This window comes from Phalacrocorax aristotelis, chromosome 1 (assembly GCF_949628215.1).
Source record: "Phalacrocorax aristotelis chromosome 1, bGulAri2.1, whole genome shotgun sequence".
NCBI classification, from domain to species: Eukaryota; Metazoa; Chordata; class Aves; order Suliformes; family Phalacrocoracidae; genus Phalacrocorax; species Phalacrocorax aristotelis.
In genome coordinates, this window is record NC_134276.1 from 68,644,657 (window position 1) to 68,664,589 (window position 19,933).

The 19,933-nt window shown below is 39.4% G+C and overlaps 1 protein-coding gene across 1 annotated transcript; it reads right to left on the minus strand.

Annotated features, from left to right (window-relative positions):
• Positions 1 to 750: 750 nt before the first annotated feature.
• Positions 751 to 7,936, minus strand: SULT1C4 (sulfotransferase family 1C member 4). The gene is made up of 8 exons (XM_075092141.1): positions 7,584 to 7,936; positions 6,924 to 7,101; positions 5,129 to 5,266; positions 3,694 to 3,791; positions 3,299 to 3,425; positions 1,957 to 2,051; positions 1,564 to 1,744; positions 751 to 1,411 (listed from the first exon to the last, which is right to left on the minus strand). The coding sequence occupies exons 2-8, from the start codon at positions 7,078 to 7,080 to the stop codon at positions 1,299 to 1,301; spliced, it is 909 nt and encodes a 302-aa protein (XP_074948242.1). The 5' UTR covers positions 7,081 to 7,101; positions 7,584 to 7,936; the 3' UTR covers positions 751 to 1,298.
• Between the last annotated feature and the right edge of the window lie 11,997 nt (positions 7,937 to 19,933).

The window sequence follows — 19,933 nt, forward strand, 5'->3', positions numbered from 1 at the left end:
TATGTCAAAGAGGAGGCAACGCCTTCTCCTCATACTAGCAATACTAAGATAGCAAGTTAATCATAAGGAAAAAAACAAGTAGCAGAAAGCTCCCCGGGCTGATATTTAGCCTTGCTGTGACGAACAGCAGCACCTCTGCCAGATGATATTTTTCTCAGGTAGTCAGTTTACTGAGACATCCTTTATTTGTGGGCAGGAATCTCTGTAGACGTAAAGCCCTTCAGCTGCCTCTATTTACACTACTGTAGCAAATGCGTGTTTCTGGTTTCAGCGCTTCCTGCATTTTGGGGGGAAACTTGGTGGGCCAGGAACTGACAATGTAACTTCCACTTTTAACAGAAAGCTTTTCATTTGTTTTCAAACATGTTACAAGATATTGCTGCCCTGTAGAGAACTGCGTTCATTTTAGATATATGGATTAAATTGGTAGCCTCAAATGGACTGTGCATGTTGACAGCTGCTCCTATTACTAAATCCTTGGAACTCTCCACAGGCCAAAGAGAAAATACCTCCAGCAAACATTTTCTGTGTTAAACTAGACTAAACTAGACTAAATGAAACTAAGACAGTATTTTCCTCCAGCTGCTGTCATCTATGTTGTTTTCCCTCTGCCATTCAGAGTACAAACCCAGTTAAGCAGGAACTCTTTGGCGCCAATTTTGGGTGCCAAGCTCAATGGTGGCACTTTAAAACCAGAAGCTCTATGTAGCATTTTAGCAAGTTTTATCAAAGGAGGTAATGGATGTTCAGTGTTTTTGGAGACGTTGCTTTCATCTCAACAGAATTTATTATGTCCAGCTTAAAACGAGAGAAAAAGAAAATGATTCTACTCTGTGCACTTCTGTTGCTCTGTTTATACGTGACCACCTTGAAATGTTTATTGTTATTTTTTGATTAATGTTAGAACAAAATGTGAATAACATCATGCCCACACCTGTTGCACTGTTTTAACACCTTTTTTCCCCATTGGTTCCTGATTTCTGTTAGAGGTTAATTTGAAAGTGCCAAAAATATCAACTGCAATTTTACAAAGGCAAAAACTCAAAGCAGGTCCGAAATATTTTGGTTAATGCTGAAAGTTACCATGGGAGGGATGAATAATTATCCAGCGGGATTATTTTCTTCAGGGAGACCGACATAAACTTCCCCATAATTTGAACACTCATAATAATGAAAAATCAGTGGTGTGCGAAAGAGATATTGAAATGTTAGGGACACAAGCATTTTCTGAAGGAAAAGCAAAATATATAAAATGGAAAAGGCTCCAGATCGTAAATAATAATTCCCATTACTAGCAATCACAATTCCGTGCGAAAAACAAGAGAGGTATCAGCCATTTTCTTCTTATAATCTTCATCAAATTTCTCATTCTGTGCCACAGTGAAATAATTCTTCCAGTCCCCGACAACCCCTAAGAAACAGCAATGCAAAAAACAAACAAGAAGATTAATTTACCTGAAGCCCACAAGCCATGACTCACTAGATACTTGTACTCCAAGGCTGATTTCAAAACAGCATGACAACCAGGAGGACAGAGTTGATGCCAGTAACAAACTTCAGTACCTTTTCTCATGAATGGGGAAATGGAGTGATCCATTATTCCTTGAAACTCAGTAGTGTAGTTTGTCATGGGGTTTTCCTTCATTATCTCAAAAGAGGTGTTATGGAGTATCTTGTTTAGAACCTCCTGGCTCACATCCTTTTCCAGAAACTTCAGAATCTTCTGAATTTCTTCCTTTGGATTCTGCAGAGAGAATAACAGGGGATAAGATACGAGCCAGGAAAAGCAAAGAAATCAAACATAGTGTTAAAGTTGCAGTTGTCAGGGTGAGATGATCAGGTTATCTGAAGATGTACGGATACAGCTGGCATTATAATAGAAAACTGTTGATCGTAGGTAGTATCTACTGGACTTCCAGATTTCAGAGCTCTATAAATATACATTCAGCCATTTACCTCCTTCATATCTTCATAGAAGAGGTAGAGAATACGGTGCTTATCTTTTGCTTTCCACCATCCTTTTACGTGGTCGTACCAGGAGCCCCAGAGCACTGAAAAAGGAGTAACATCATCATCATCAGCTATAAATGCTCAAACTGTCTTTAGGTACCTGTGACACTCATGTTTCCCTCATAACCAGTGCCTGGGAATTTCCCAGCTGGTTTTCAATCACTGTGGCCATGAATGCTGCGCTCTGTGCCTATCACAGCTTCTGTCCTATTAATCCCTCAGGTGTATGGATGCTTAGAGCAAGATTCATGTGTAACTTTAGAGGGCAACAAATACAGATGCTTACCCCTGAATGAAAAATCCATCTGCCTTTATAGTTGATGGAGAGAAGCAGACATTTCCAGAGCGATTCATCTGATCAGCTGGACAAGACCAGTCTTAACTGGCCCTGCTTTGAGCAGGGGGTTGGACCAAATGGACACCAAAGGTCCCTTCCAACTTGCATTATTCTGTGATTCTAACTGGTTTAAATATTTGTATACTATCAGAAGTGCCTATTTCTCTCCAGCAAGTATCAAGATGACTAGCCTGGACAGAGGTAGTTATGTTCTAGGTTTCTGCACTGGAACAGATGGCTCCCAAGCCGAGTTGGTCAAACACAAGACGCAACGTCTCCTTTAGACATGAGACTCTCAAGCTAGTCCAGACAGTGGTGTTTCTAGGCCTACATGGTGGCAAAAATATTAAGGACCTATGGAAGCTTAACTGACCAAAATTGCACACTGCCATCCACCTGAGCAGGTTTTCTTTCTTGGATATGAGCACCGTTTTTAGACAGGGAAGAATCAGCTTCTGGGGTTGCCTGTCTTCAGCAAGGTAACTGGCTTTGTTCAGACGCCTGATTTTTATACAGATGAATTTAGGTAAGAAGACTCCCTTAACTCGAATTCACACTGCACATTTCTACACAAAATTAAACCTCGGTTTATTGTGTATCAGGCTAGAGTAAAACCAATTAAACCACTGTTCCTTCCCACTTGGCTTTGAAGCAGGTTCCTTTTAACCTCAGAGAGAAGAGATTAAGCCTTAAAATCATCACATATGTTTCTGAATGATAATAGAGTAGCATTTTTTTTTTTCAAAATGTGAATGTAAAGATAGAATTAATCCTTTGGGAATTAATAAAAACCCATGAATGAAGATAAATTACTACTGAAACACCTTCAGCAGATATCCTTCTGCAGAGGGTCAGCACTGGATTTCAAACCATAGCTGAAATAAATAAATCAACATTATGCATTTTTTAAAATGAACAAAATCTCTTATACAACCGATTGCAGTTCATCACCTTTTCCAGTCATGAATTTCTCTATGAACTCCTCCCAGGTTCCTGGGTCAGGCAGTCCTTTACTCATTCTGTGGAAATGGTAGTATGACACCAGGTTGTCTTTTGCATTTCTGGCCACATAGATTATCTTTATTAACATGCAAAGAGAGAGAGAGAGAGAAAAGTTAACTTACAGAGGCTTAAGAGATTTTGCTTTGCAGCTGCCATTTTCTGAAATCCAACACAGGCAACTTAGTCATGACTTCTTTAGTTTCACAGAGGCTTTGCATGTTAAAGGGAGAATATCTGGGAACACCTTTAGGTTTCACAAAGATTCTGGAAACCGTATTCAGTCCTGGCTTATGTCACTTTCTTTGCAGGTGAAGTAGAATTGAATCCTACCTCTTCACTCTTACCTTACAGTTTTGTTCCCAGATGGAGGGAGGCACCAGCTGCACAGGCAGGTGAGTTTTTATTGTTCGTGGAGAAGGCATAGCTTCCGCTAACTCCACACCTGTGGGGTGTTTCATTATGAGATGTGACTTGTTCTCTGAATTGCACTAGCACTTCTTTGCTGTTCTCATATGTGTGATTTTGACTGACTTTTCAGCAGTTCACCTCGCAACAGTCATCTCCATAGCAATTATGTAGCAGTGTAATGTATAAACATTGCATAAGCACCTTCAGTGTTTCTAGAGAAATTTTTACATATGTATTCAACGAGGAAAGGGGGAACACTGATTCATATCTTTTTGCTTTCTTCGGCCCATGTCTAACCCCTGCATTCCAACAGATAATGAATAGTAATCCATATTTACCCAACCAAAGTTTTTGCTTCACAATATTTAGTGATCACTTTTCACTTCCCAGGTAAAGAAATTTTTGTTTCTTTCTAGGATACGAGAAGAATAGACTGGCTGACCAGACTTTCTGGATAGCATGTAAAGAGAAACTAGGAGAATGATGGACAGAGGATTTTGAGTAGCTATGGTTATATGGGAATACTTGGGAATTCCTGGTGATATGGGGAGATATGCTATCCCCTTTTTAAACATCTATCTCTACCTGGTAATATGTGGGGATGTGTTACCCCCCTTTTAAACATCTATCATGACCTCTATCATTTATTTTCCCTATCATCATCTATCATCCTCTGTCATCCTCTATCATTTTTTTGTCTCTCTGTGTCAACACAGTCTAGCTTAGAAGAGAAAAAGTAGTACTTCTGCTACAGAATTAGTCAAGCTTTACTTTACTTTTAGCTTCAAATGTGAAGAGAGTCTGGCTTAAAGATTTGTGTGGAACTGGAGCGTTTGCTGGAGGAAGGCTCCTGTAGGAAACTGTCTTTGCAAAAGAGTTAGGCCTGCTGGTTGCCTGAATGCCCCATACCTTGTTTAGATGACTAGACCCTAGAATTTAACAGCAGTTACTCAAAACAGTAGCAAAACCACTGAAAACATTATCCACCTTTTGGGAATATATCTGTGACATAGGTTTCTCTTCCATACAGCCCCTAATAAGAGAATGTGGTTCAATTGCCCCCATGTTGCCATTTCACATGTATCTGCTGCTGTTTTAGGTATTGTGGAGTATTACACACAGCTTTCAGATGCCATTCCAAACCAGTGTGGTCTTCAGTAGCGCCTCGGTCACATCTGACAGCCTTGCATTGCCTTGAGTAGCACTAGCTGTTTGTGTTAAAGTAACTGACCTGATCCCTAATACCCAATGTGGTGCATAGTTCAGTGACAAAGGAAGCGGGACCTTTCCCAGGAAACCTGTGGCATCAGCACTGGGTGCTTGTTTTGTTTCATTTTGTCTAAAATAGAAACCTATTTATATAATATTCACCTGAGTAACTTGCATCTGAAGGCTCTTGGATAGACCACTCAAGGAAAGGATGGCGTCTGTAAGTAGTGGCACGTCTACACTTCTCAACGTCTCCATTTTGTTGAATCATATCCACTATCTCCTGTGTCCATGTGGTACCTGAAAATGTCAGCGTTCAGAGGTTTCCCTCAGGGATAGCCAAGAGTCTCTTTTGCTAGCAAAGTGAAAGCCAGAAGGATGGACTTTGTATTAAAGGGGGAAGGAACAGCACAGAAGATGATGGACAAAGTGGAAAGAAAGGATAATGGAGGAAAAAGATGTAATTAGGAAAACAAAGGTAATTCCCAAAGCACAGTTTCAGGGATTCCATTTTAGACAGGCTGCTTCTTGCCAACAGAAATAGCCTCCACCCCCATGCCAGTAATAAAAAAGCTCTGGGATAAACTCACTATTATTTGGAGATTGTATTATTTGCAGAGAGGAATGAAATTCCCTCCTCCCAGTTTTCATACCTCACAAAAATTCAGGTATTTCAACATTGTTTTCATCCTGAATTTGAATGAGAAAATGAAACACCTGAACTCTGAGTGAGTAAAAATTTCATACAGTTTGAAAATATTAAAAAGTTGCAATATTTTCAATATTCCCATTTGAGACGCTTTAGTGAAGGTCAGTACAAGATTTCATCTGCCTGAGCTATTGCAACATCTTGTAAGAGTTATAGTATTGTGTCTGTCACGTGCCTCTCTTCTCTTATAGCCATGATCGTTGGGTTAACCACATCTCCTCTGAGTACTGTGGCAGGTCAGCTAGAGAACAAGTAAAGGGATAACTTGGAAAGCAATGTGGGCAGGAAACTCAGCCCTTCCTAATATGCATGTATTGTGCATCTCTGGCAGGTGGAACGCAATGTCAAATGGACTCCTAACTTTATTTCTTTTCAGTTCAATGGCTGAGAGGTTTTAATCCAGGCTGGATAAAATAATGTGGTTTCGTTTTCAGTATACAGGAAATAGATTAAAAGCTTTTAGGTTTTACAAAAATAATGGCGTTCTCTTTTGTAATAATGTTTTTTCCTACTAAAAAAGATACTTTAAAATTCTTGCTAATTCAAGTCATTATTTTTTTATGATCATCAAATATTCCCAAAACTGTTCCTGAATCCCCTAAACTGTACATGTTTTTATTCATCCAGGATTAATATTGATGCTTGTTATTCACGGTTTTCCTGTGTAGTAGGTATAAAGGGTCTGATCAAGAGTAGAAATAATAATGAGCTAAGTGGCCAATCACTGAATAAAATACCAGATAGCTAATATTAATGGTGTGTATTTTATTGGCTGAGATTATTAAGGGAATTTGGTTATTTCCTTAAAATAATTAACCCACTTCCAGAAATTAGTACTGTTTTACACACCCAGTCATTCCCCAAATACATAATACAGTCCAAAATTTTTCCATCAGTTTCTGTTATTTCTTAGTAATGATGGCTTTTTACTAGGCTTTGTTAAATCATTATCTATTTGTGGAAAACTTCTATTGTTGCCATTAATATATATGTATATAATCTGAATCAAAGGAAACACTTAAGTATAGGTAATTTTGCTTTGACCATTTGAACTTCTAAAATAACATGATTGTTACTTTTGACAAAGAAGTCAGAAGTTACCAGTCACAGCTGACAGAGCTTCATGTCTTTAAAATAAGTCTGGTTTGGGATTAAGCAAGTATCAGCCACAACAGAAAAATGTGATTTTCAATTCCAACAATAAGCACTATTCCAAACTTTTCTACTCTGTTTCCTACCCACACCAACCTGCTTTTGTATAGGTTGCGATGAGCAGATCATCAGGTCTGGCTTTGAACTTCCACACTTGGTCCCACGTGCTGCATACTGTTTTCGTGAAGGGAATACCTTCCACTTCCCCTACCTCAATTCGGGGCACTGTCTGTTTCAGACTCAAGTCTTCCATTTTGTCCAGGGTCGCTGAGCACTGCATGAAGAAATAAAGGCTTGGAATTAACATGGTTGGTCTGAAAAAAAAAATCTAAATTTACTCATCCATTCTTGAGTTCTCTTTTATTGACTGAATTCCACGTCCTCTAATTTCTTTGGCTGTGATTTGGCCTATGTGGATCCATATATAGGTTCCTTAAAGCTGGATCTAATTTTCAGAAATCCTTGGTATATGGCTGTTGGTGGTTCTCAGCATCTCTAAAAATCACTCTGTTTACTCAGAAACAAAAAGAGAAAAAAAGCCATTATTCCCATCTTTAAACATTTTACCAAACGTATTGATGTAAAATTCTGACTGTAAGTATGTGGCCTTTGAAAGGCAAGAAAAAGGGATCAGAGGTGTGATTCAAAAGAAGGCAGAGTGTAACAGCTCCCACTGAAGTCAGCATACAGGACCCAACCCTTCTTAAAGAAAATAAACAGAAACAGCTGGTAACACCCTTTGGGCCTCATACTCACAAAAATATTTGAAGAGCTTTTCTGTGTTTCGTTCCTGGAGCTTTTTGCTCTTAGAGGTCTTGCTGTATATTGAAATTCGTTGCAAATAAATAACCTGAACTAGATAGATCATTAACTAAAGGTTGTTAGATTTTACAATAGGCAGCAGATCGATTTAAATAATTACAGTTTTACAGTAATAAGTTATTGATTTCTGGATTTCTCTCAAGGGGGCCTCTTCTTAGCCAAAATCTGGTCAGAAGAAAGTTCTGCTTAAAGGGAGGCTACAGAAGTAAACTCAATTAAAAATATCAGCCAGAAAAGACAAAAGACCTTTCAATCCCAACAGCAAACATTGCCAAAATATTTCCTTTCGTTTCCTTGTTGACTTACAGCTGATTTCACACTGATTCAATTGAGCATGGCAAGAGGCTGGCTTGGTGGCTGGGCAGTGACCCAAGAAATAAAAAAAAAAGATTTTTTCCTGCCTGAATGTCTTCAGTCCTTGGCTGTATTGATGACTGTGCAGCACTTAGATCTTCAGGCAGAAGTAGAAGAAAAGCTTGGGTGGAATTTCTATTCCTCCTATGAGTGTGAGGAGAGCCAAGGAGGAGGTATAGCAGCAGCCAACAGCTGAACAGTATTTCTGGCTTTGTTTATGAGCTTCTTTTGAATCCTGCGAAGGAAAAATTCTTTGAATTCTCACCTAGTGGAAGGTACCCCTCCCCATGGTAGTGGGGTTGCAACTAGATTATCTTTAAGGTCCCTTCCAACCCAAACAATTATATGATCTGTCATCTAAAGTATGATTCTTTATTGGAAACAACATCAAATGTTGGTCAGTAGCTCCAGCAAGATAATTTTAACTTGTCTCTGTCATTGTTAACAGTCTTGGAATAATTATTTTTTTTACTAATATTTAATCTAAATTGCAAAATAGTTTATTATTTGTTAATACCTAAGATCAAAGGGACAGAACTAATTAAAAGTAACTTGTTTCCATTTTCTCCATGTACTGCACCATGCTCATTTAATAGATGTCTAAGGGTCTGTTTAATTGCTGGGACCAGCTGTTTATGTTTTACAGCACTTTCTAGACAGCTTCACTTCTTATCTAGCCTGGAATTACAGGGTTAGGGATCACTGTGTGTGAGGTAATGTTTCTTATAAGATTTAAGTTCCTGTCTATCTTTAAATTTATATGAGATACTGGGAGATAATGTCCTACCCCAGACTAGCTACGAAGAGCATAGTAACATTGACTGCTAAAAGTATGCCAATGGCACTTTTATATCTGGTTCCCAGCTGCTGCAGTCATGCTGAAATGTTTGTTTGCATCAGGAAAAGCTGATCTTGGGCAAAAGGTAGGTCACTCAAGCTGAACTCAAGCAAGCTTGAGTGGGTTGTGTTCATAAAGGAAAAATATTTTGAAAAGCATTGCTACCAGGTATTGCTTCTGTCTTCTGCTGAAGGCGTGCAAGCACTGTGAGTCCTCAAGGTCCCTTTTGGTCATCCTTTGGATGGTCTGGCAACGTTTGTATCTAAAATGGCTTTCTGTTATCTCAGTTTTTAAAAGAAATTTTATACATACTAATCAAATGAGGATGTGGCCATCCTTGCAGAAATCCTACCCTAGTATGGAGGGCTAGTCAGCATGGCCAGTAGAGTCTAGAGAATGGTTTGGCTGACCAAACAAGAGCTGACTTGCTCTGCAGAGCCCATGAACTGTATGGATTAGCTCTCCATTGACTGTAGGAGGAGTGTAGATATCTAGGTTGCAAAGACTCACTTATATTTTAAAGTACAAGTGGGAACCAGGATGTTGTGCCCTGGAGGTGGGAGTGAGGTGAGAGTAAGCTGGTGCAGGGGTCTTCTGGATATCAGTAAGAAAGGCCTGACAACAAATGACTTAATAAGATAACTGCTTTAATAAGACAGAATAAGAAGAGGAATATAGATAGCCTTCAGGTACTGGAAACCTTGTGTTTGTGCAGGGTCAGATGATGGAGCCCAGGTCATTTATTCCCAGGGCACACTGAGCAGGTCCTGTCCGTGGAGAAAAGCTCCTCCTTTTTGGTCATTGAAGCTATTATATCATTTTCTTACAAGAATACAACTCTATTCATGAAGGACATTCACAGGAGAACTTCTTGTTCCCTTTTTAGACAAAGGCATGGCCAGCCAGGAGATGTGGTCACTGGTACCAAGTGGGAGCTGCCTGTAGACTCCTGTTACAGGCTGAATTTATCCTGTGGCCAAGGGATCCGTGCAGCACAGCACAGGCTGTGCCTACTCAGGTTAACTGGGATGTGGATCTCTGACTCCTTGATGTACAGTGGTCTCCTGGTCAGGTTCACCACATTCCACGCTTTGGTCCACATACAGGCAGTTTTTTTGCTGGTTTGAAATGGTATTTGCCCCCCTTTCTGTTACACAACCATCCTGATAATGCAGTAATCCCCAAAGCATATCAGCTGGTGTGTCTCAACAAAGAAAGACCCAAGAGTTGCTTATCGAGTGACTCTCTTTTATTGCAGCTGTGAATCTGAGTAGCCTGTGAACAGTGCACTCTGCCAGATAAGCTGGAGTGAGGTCAAAAACCACTGGCTGGAACTTTAAAACTGCTTTTGAAGTAGGCAAACTCCTGTTGTGAAATAGGGAGGTGAGAGGTGAACTGGTCAGCCCAGGGACTGGGTTTCTGGGCTGGGATCATGGTTTGCTTGGCTGCTCTAAAAAAAAGACCAGGCACTCTCTGCAACTCTTCCAGGTTTCTATTGAACTTTTCCTGAGTGCAAATGGGCAGGTGTTTCCTCATGTAAAACACACTGAGTTTAGTTTAGTTTAGTTTTTATTTTCTATTTTATTTTAAGTCAGCTGAAAACACTTAGATCTTTACCTGGAATGGAAAGGTACACAGGCCACTCAACAGAAATAATAATGGGAAGAGACTGCTGGCTGCTCACAGCATGGAGACAAGTGACTGCGAATCAGGAATATGTTTGTATTGGAAGTATCCTTGCTGTATAGCATTGTGAGTTGGGGTAGTTAGTCTTAGGTTTCATAGTCACTGGGCTGTATGAAATCTGCATCTGATCAGCAAAGGAAGTATAAAGGGAGAGCAGAAGTACCTTTATCTTACTTTTGTCCTCATCTCACATCCTTAAATCTACACATAGTAAGCCAACAAGTTTTCATTTATCATGGTGTGATAATTGTCTACAAGTCTCTCATTTAGTTCCAGGTAAAATTATCTTTTCAGCACACAACAGTTTAAAACAGCAACAGATAGGTTCAGGAATATTATTGCACAGGGTAACCAAGTTTCTGGGGTGGCTGCTCAAAGTGCTGGCTGCTGGCCTGGACTGGATTGCCTCCTCTTCTGGTCTGTGTCAGGATACAGCTTCTCTTTGTTTTGAGAATAATGGCACATTTACACTATTTACTTACACAGATTTATTCAGTGGCATAGGTTTATTACCATTTCTTCTAATTTTTCCACGGTGGGAACTGAAAATAGAAGCGTATGCCCGGGGGACCTTAGGGTATTTGGTGGATTCAGGATCCCATTAATACATGCTGCTGTTATGCTTCATGGCTATCCATGCCCACACCGTGCTGTTCTTGACAGTAATATGACTGCTTCTATGAGCAGAGATATTCAAATGTTATTGACTAGAACATCTGAAGGGAGTTAAGCAAAGATAAGCAGCACTACAGTGGAGTCAAAGCTAAAAGAAAGCAGATGAATAAAGACATAGTTTTCTTTTGTTAGCCCTCCAGACTCTGGAGTGGGGTCTGTGTTGGTTTTTTGCTGTTCTTCAAGTGAGGTGTCCTTTAAAATCTCTTCTTGGGTTCCTATTAAATATATCAGTTTTAGGTTTTCTATCTTGAAAAAAAAATGTAAAGGGATTATCTAAGAAATAAAATATGTTTCTAATTACTATCTGAAGATTTTACTTTTCTTAAAATCATTAGTAGAATATTTCTTATTGAAGATAATTCTGTCACAAGATCTCTGGCAAAGGTTCTGTTCTATTAACTAGTGAAAAGCCCTATAATTTCTGTATTAGCTCTTTTACTCTCCCTGCAATGAGTGTCTCAGGGATCATTTGTATATGGAGAAAGAACATTGGAAAGAATGCGGGTAACTCAAAAACTCACTGAATGTGTTGTGTCAGATTTTAAAATCATCTGACAGAAATGTGTCTTGGACAAGAAATCTGTCGCAGGCTAGTGGACATGAATAACAAACAATTGAAAGGCAGAGAAGGCTGCTTTTATTCTAATTTTTATGTTGGATTTGAATATTTTTGCATTTAAAATTTAATCAGGACTCACAGTAGGACTTTCAAATCATGTTAGAAAAAGTGTGCTTTCTTTTGTTGTTTGTACAGGATAGGACCTGAAGTGGCATGAAGGCTACAAATCCTACATCTGTATCAAGCACTACAATATGGTTTTAAGCCTGATTTTCATCAGATTTTGCCTATATTTAGCCATCTATATGATCTAGGGTACTATGTCTTAAAGATGAAAGTCTATATTAAAATCTATAGCTGATACACTTGAGTTAAATAATTTTTTTCCTTGTTCTGCTTAGTGTTTGTATTACATTTCTTTAAAACTCTAGTCTCCCTCTGCTGGACAAAATACAGTCTTTATTCCAAAAGTTGTTAAAATCTTTTAAATTTAACATTATATTTGAAAGCTATTGAAATCCTTGGATGCTAACCAGTATTACTCAGTCAGAAAAATGCATACACTGGAGAATCGAAAATGCGCTCTGGGCAGGCCAAGGTTTCACTTTCAGGCTTCTTGAATTTTAAAGCTGGTTGTCTGCATTCGTCTCTTGATGACTGAACTAAACTGGCCTATCAGTCAGTGAGCAACTGTAGGCAATGAAAGCTTTTGGTATTGTGGGACGCATCTTGAGTTAATCACAAATATGTCCTGTCATAGGCTCCAGGCTGTCACAGCCCGAATGTTGTCATGAATGATCCTGCAGGTATCTGTAAATTAGGAGCAGTGCTACTAATCTTGTGATGGTTATTTAATGAATGTCTAGGTTACAGCCAGATACAGCCGAGATAATCATCACAGATATATTTATGTAATAGCAAAGTAAATACTAAGGGAAATGTTACGTGTAAACATGGAATGAAAAGTCCTAAGGCTTTAACTCAGCAACACATTTAAGCACAATACCTAAGTGCAGTCCCTGTCAGTAAAGGACTTATGTTCCATTACCATCACACTCCAGAAATTTCTTTGCTTTAAGTATCCTCTGTCCAGCAGAGTTTCCTGCTAGATGAAGTGTTGGAGCCCACAGTTTGTATAACTCTGACCAGCTCTGCATGTGTTGGGGTCACAGTCATATTAATAGACAATCTTGTTATTGTGGGCATGCATAGTGGGGTGATAAAGTTTAATTGGACTCCTGCAGCTTTTTCCAAATACTTTCCCCAAGAAAATATGCATATGAAATGCTGCAGTGTCACCCTGTCAGTGGCACTACATGCTTTTGGCATTGTTTCTGGAAATTAGTTTGTAGAAATAAAAGGTCAGGTATTCACTACACAAAATAACACACTCCCACTTGTAAATGAGATTTGGTTTAGAGCCACAGGGGGAGAACAGAAACTTGTAATAAACAGTGACAGAGTTTGACACCCTTCATACATATTTAATGATGGAATTTACTTACAGACATTACTTAGCATGTTAATACATGATTCACAGTTGTCTGCAGACTTCACTTTGCTAGCAAGCTCAGTGTGGACAATGTTAATGCAGGCAGCATTGCCTGATGTAGACAGGATAGAAGCTGTTCATGTATCTCAGGCTTAAACTTAAACATGGGAGTAGCAGAAGTCTACATTAGACAACTTGGGAGCACTGCTTAGCTTTAGGTGCCTGACACAGCTCTGTCCTTGTTTATTCTCAGAGGAAGCCCCAGAATTTGCGCCAGATGCTGTGGGGGACTGGTGTGCCAAGCCCCCGCTTCATGCTGTGATGAGCAACCAGAGGCAAAGACAGGTGCGGCCCAAGAGCAAATGTAACTGAAGAGCCTATGGATTGCAGGCGAAGGGTATGTGTCCGAGCTTCCAGGCAGCAGGCGTGTGTGGCTTGATGAGCAAGTGCTAACTGAACACTTATGGTTCTTTTCCTCAGAGCAATGCTAAGTAGAAAAGTAATTTATTTTCTCCATTCTTTCCTGTCAACCTGCCCTGCTACTGCCAAATTATCATAGGAAAGAAATACTTTTAAAAATATGCACTCCAAAAAATGATGTAAGTTGTCCACGTCTCTCTGTTGATTCCTTTGTATCAACAGATGAATCTCATTCTTAAAGCTGGATATAGGATTCTCGTTCTCCTAAAAAGAACAAGTTGTCATGTATTGCATTTATAGATCCAAATACAAGCTTCATGCCAGAGCAATAGCAGGGGTTCTTTTAGTGACTGTCTTGATGAACTCATGTAAAAATATCTCCGTTCAAGCCAAACATCTGCTCTGTAGCACAGCTCTGTGAGAGCACCTCTGTTTGCATTAAGTGAAGTTACTCAGCAGGCTATTTGCGTGATCACTTTATTGAGCCTTCTTCATGGATGCAAGCAAACCTTTGAAGGGGACTTCATGAACTGACATCATTTCATCTCTGTCCTCTTTCAAATGGCATTTCTTTCTGAGGCCTCAATTTAACCATTTATTGAGTGTTTGTACCACAGCAGCAGAACAAAACAACCTGCGAGCCAGGGAGAATGCATTTGCTCTTAAACCCCTGTATACACCTATATGTCTTCTATACCCCTCTGCACAGGATGTGACTGAGACAAAATGGCTTCACTGCTTTGGATTCACTACTGTCATATGGATTCCCTGGGGCTGCTGGCAACTGCAGCCTCCCCCCCAGGCTATGTGAAACTAGGAAGCTAGGTCAGAGCAAAACACAATCAGATTTGTGCAATTATTTTTACAATTATTTCCTGAGAAGAAACATGCACTTCTTCATTACAGCTGAAGACTGGAGACTGAAAATTTAATTCTTGGCTCTACTGGTGGTATAACAGGACGCTCAAGTGCTACCCTGTGCTACTTCAGGCACTAAAACATCTTGACCTTTCGTCTGGAACAATGAAATGGAGTTTTGCTTAAGTGGCACATCTGCTGTTCAAGCTGCGACTTTGTTGCATGAAGTCTGCCATTCCCAGTTCTGAAGACATTTGCTTATCCAACCAAATTATAACTCCAGTTTCCTTTTTGCAAACATCTGTTTGGAGACAGGAGAATCTCACTGGATGTGAAGCATCAGAGAGCAGCTTCAGAAATTTTCATGCAGTGTTGAACTCGTGATCGTTAGCCAAATTCCTCTCTGAAATTCTCCAAGCCCAACAATATTACTTCTTCAGTCTGCTTGGTTCTGGGAAATCCTTGTATGACCATTTCATAACTTAAAGAAAGGAATCCAGATGCTACAAACAAGCAAAATTTGAAAATCTATGCTATCATTTTTTTTTTCAGGACAATAGGTCTGTGTGTCACAGTTCTCATTAGGTAGCAGAAAGAACATTATATGTGAAATACCTGAGCAATAAGAAACTCCTACTATTAAGGTTTATAAAAATTTCTCTCTTGGCAGTGGCTGTCTTTATGCATGGTTGTAAAAAGACCTTACTCAGTTAAACACATTGCAGTGAGGGAAAGCAAAGTGTAAAAATTTTTAGTAGGTTTTCTTGTGAGTATAAAAATTAAATTATTACCACCAACATTTTATCAGGAACATTCACTGACAGCATAAAATCTTATCTCTTCAGAAGTAAAAAAGTCTATGTGTTTCACTTGCCTGTGTGTTCTGATACAGGAAGCCAGCTTTATTTTACAATGGTGGATCCCTAATGGTAGACATTTTTAAGGTGTTTTATGTATTTATTTTGAAAAGTGTGTTCACATTTTCAGTCAAAGACATGTTGTGTGGTTGAAAATTCCAAGAGCTTCAGTTGAAACAGATTGAAATCTGCGGCCCTTCCCAGCCCTATAGCAAAAGATCACTTTAACAGCTGGACAAGTACCAGGATGAAGTTACCCGGTGTTAGCAACAGCTGGCGTCCAGGCGCCTCACTGTCCTGCTGAGCTTGCCTGTAGTGATGTTAGTGGAACTGATGCAGGAGGGAATATTTAAGTGGGAAATTTGTCCTCTCACTTTTAAAATATTCTTTTAGATTTTTTCCTCTTAATGATAAAAATCTACTCAGGGTCTAGTGGGTGTGTTTCTCTCATTAGGGCACTCTTGGGGACTATGCCATTCACATCAACAGAATTGCACTGGTATAGAACTAAGAGGAGAGGAATTAATCTAGGATTCATGAATTCTGTTGACATTGTCATGTATTCTTCTTCCCACAGGCCAACAAATCACTTAACCTGTTTCCTTCAGGCTGCTGGCATAAAAGCAAGTAGCAGTGTTCACATTTTCTGAAGAATTAACACCATCCTGAAATGAATGACCTGTGTTTCATTGTTACATGGCAGGCTGGGCACTATGCTATTCCTTGCGGCATCTTTAAAAGGGAAGATCTCATGCTTTAAAACATAACTTTAGGGCTTAAAATGTCCCCTCAAGATGCAACAGCAACAAAACAAAATCCTGAGGTGCTGAAGACTGTATTTGTAGGGTGACAGCCAGAAGGGCCTCCCTAATGCATACATCACCAGTCTGTGGGTGCATTTCTTCTGTTCTTGTGTAACCCATGTACAGCGGAATGATTATTAGAAAAATATTTTCTGAACAGCCAATTTGTATTAGTCGTCTACAAGTTTTCTTCTCTCATCAGGGTACTACGGATGTGAGACACCTCACAGGGTGTGACTGAATATCACACAGTTAAAGTTTGTATTAAATGATCGAGGCATGTCAGGCAGGACCTTCTCCACATTTTAGTAGCAACTCGTTGCTTTGCCAGATGTCAGGTCTCCCTTTGCGTGTGTAAAACTGCATATGCATGGTATCAGCAGTCTTAGATGCAGCTGAATTGCCTTGGTGGACATCTACCTCTCTTCATTGACAACTGGGGCAGCAAAAGCAAATAGGCTCCTAATATAGGCACCTTTTCAAGTTCCTGAAGTTAGGCAAGCTAGATCCAGACTCTCCTGTGCCTACCAATAAAATGGGCTCAGAACTGTACATTCTAAGTAATCTCATCCACAAGTCCATATATGAGCAATAGTGACCTATATATGAAGAAACATATGTATATGTAGAAACAAAGAAAATTCTTTAGTCTAAATCTTTATTGTCTAACCAAATGTTGAACAGAAGGTTTGAAAAAAACCCTACATAAATAGCCTTACTTCTAAAGTGCGTGGCTAATCCTGCTTCCATAAAAACGTAGGGTAATACATCTATTCATTTAATGGGAGAAGAGCTAGGTTGTGATGGTGGAGTATTCAAAACTATTGTAATGTGTAAGGATTTAAAAAATCTTACAAGCATCTGAAAATTCTGCACTAAACAGGTACTTTTCCCACTCTACTTAACAGCATGTCTCATAGAGGACAATCCTCTTAGCCAGAGATTGTCAAGGAGGCACATGAGGGTCTGGTTCTCTGTGTACTTTGTGTCATACTTTGTGTTCCTGTAACTCCAGCTTTGTTCCCTGGGGTGCTGAGGTACGTGATTGTACCTGTCACCGGCAAGGCAGAAGGACAGGATCTTGCTGTCAGTTTTTCCCAACAAGAAAAGTAGAGTTTAAAGTCAAACTTATGAATGAAGCGTGAATGCTATAGGAATAAAAAAAATGGCCAGTCAGGTGTTTGTGCTTTCACCTAAACTGTATGAATGACAAAAGTATGACAGCATGGTTTCCAAGTTATTAGAAATTTCTTACCTTTCAAGAAAGTTCGTCCTTTTCTAATTGTCTTGAAAAAAGTGTCTTAGGATGTCACTACTGACCATTAAATCTCAGTTGGAATCTTTCTTTTTTACAGGATGAACACGCTTGATATTTGTATACTTAAAAGACAGCTATTTTTCAGTTAATATATGCTGTTCATCAGTGTCATTAACATATTACCATACTTCTGTACTATATGTAAGGACAGCTTCTAATGGTACCCCATATAAGAGGAGTAGTTTATTTTTGTTTGGTTGAATGAATATGTTTCTTCTATAGAACATCTGAGAGAGAGGGACCTACATAAAAGAGATATGTGAATTATTTAAGGATAATATACCAGATTAGGGATGTTTAATGTCAAATAAATATTCTGGATGCTTTGTCTGCATTCATCAGACTCGCTTCTGCATGCATTGAGTATAGAAGCTGTCAAAAATGTTGAAAGTCTGACAGTTTTTTTTTAGCTAAATATTTTATTTTTTGACAGAACAGTTTGGTTTCTGAGTCCTGCATCCTTGCTTCACTGAGCAAAGGATGCTGTTATGTTTGGCTTAGTTCATTTTGAAGTCTCCAGTGGTCATAACCCATAAACCAGAGTGACACAGGGCCATCAATCAACACATGATGATTCTTGTCTAAGCTTTGAATTCTTGAGGCTATCTTTGCACATAATGTTCAAAGTGCAACTTGTGGAATATCAATCATTTTTATAATGTGATAGTGGAGATCTGAGATTGGAGTTCCTGCCCACATCTCCAGGTTCTGAACATTAAACTGCTGGGTGACCTACCTGACAGCACTGTTTCTTCAGGCGTGGTGTTTTCACGTGTAAGAATGCCTCTAAACATTTTTGAGTTGTACTTTAATGACATGGCATTCAACTGATGAGCCATGGCCATTCCTGGGGTTTGGTGGCTAAATGGTCACACTCTGAAGGTGATTTTCATCAGGTTCAAAATTAATTTTATTCTTTCTACTCTAGCACTAACTGGTAGTTACAAGGTGAGTACTGGCATATATGCCTAACTTAAAAATTGGTAAATTAAAATAGTTATATAATCTGCTTGCTCTTTACATGTATCTCTGCTCATTTCCAGGTTTTACATAAGCCTGACTATATCTTTTGCACCCTTCCCATACAGTTAGCTACACAGATTTTCTAAGTTAATTGAAGGAAAACAGAATCTCTTAGCTCAAATAAACCATTAAAAAATCCTAGCCTAAACAATACAGGTAATACTGTTCTACTCCGAACACTGGACGTGGAGTTTGCCAGCATGTTGAACTGTGATTTTATTGTATCAGAAGGTTTGTGACTTTTACTGACCACACAGTTTAGGGAATTCTGCAAATCCATATTTTACAAGATGGCTGATTCCAGAACTTTGTTCAGAAATACCAAAAGCAGTTAAAAACTGTCCCCGGGACCTTCCTATTTTATGATGAAATATAATTGAAATAGGATTCAGCAGGGAAATTAAGTATGTGGCTGATTCAGAACACTCTGAAATCCCATTATTTTTTATTTCACTGATTCTGGAAACTCCAGCATATGGTTGAAGTCAAGCATTTGTGTAAGTGCTTTGTTGTTTTGGGGCCAAAAGTTTGAGGGTAAACCAGATTTTTTTCTCTAAAGAAGCTATTAAATTTTTTCCTTTCATGCGTAGCCTAACTGTGAGTTTTAATTAATCTTTCTTTGTAAGTAGCCTGCTGAACACTACCAATAATCACACCTTTCTATTAAAAAGTGTTCATATTTTTAAACCACGGAGAAATACCTCTACATAACTGCAGCTACTCCTTTATCTTCTCTGTCATGTGAATGATTTTTTAGCTGTGCTCGTTGTGCTCTCCTAGTCCTGGCTCTGCTGTAAACCTTGTAATGAACCGGATTGTAATGAATTCTGGGACTCATTTACACAGATTTCCAGTGACTTGCTAAGGCTGGTATGGCTGTTCGAAGGTGGCAGCTTCTGCTGGCTCCAGGGAGTTTTGTGGTTGGTGGTGAAGCTTTGGAGGGGCTGTACAACACCCAGCTGTTCCTGGGGTGTGGGGATGGGCTGTCTGGGGCTAGCATAGCATAAAGGTTATGTGGATTTAGTTGCCTATGCATAGAAGTCTAATCACCTTGGACATCCCAGTCTGGCCTCCAGCTGCCTCTCCAGAAGGGCAGAAATCTCCTGTGGGTCATAGCTGTCAGCCGTGGGCTGACATCTTGGAAATACGCTAAATTAGCATCCGACTCGCTTGAAGGACTCCGTGAATATAACCCAGCCACCCCCTTAGTGTGCAGAGACAGTGAATACATCCCAACGCATGTAGGCAATAGCTCTGACAAGTTAATGCAATTTTGTGTGATAGTTATAGATATAAAATGTATTAAAACCCCTCCATCATCTCCAAGATCTGCAGGGAACCAATCTCAAGACTTAGCACCCGAAGCTGCTGTCCCAGAATAGCGTATGTGGGAACTGGTGA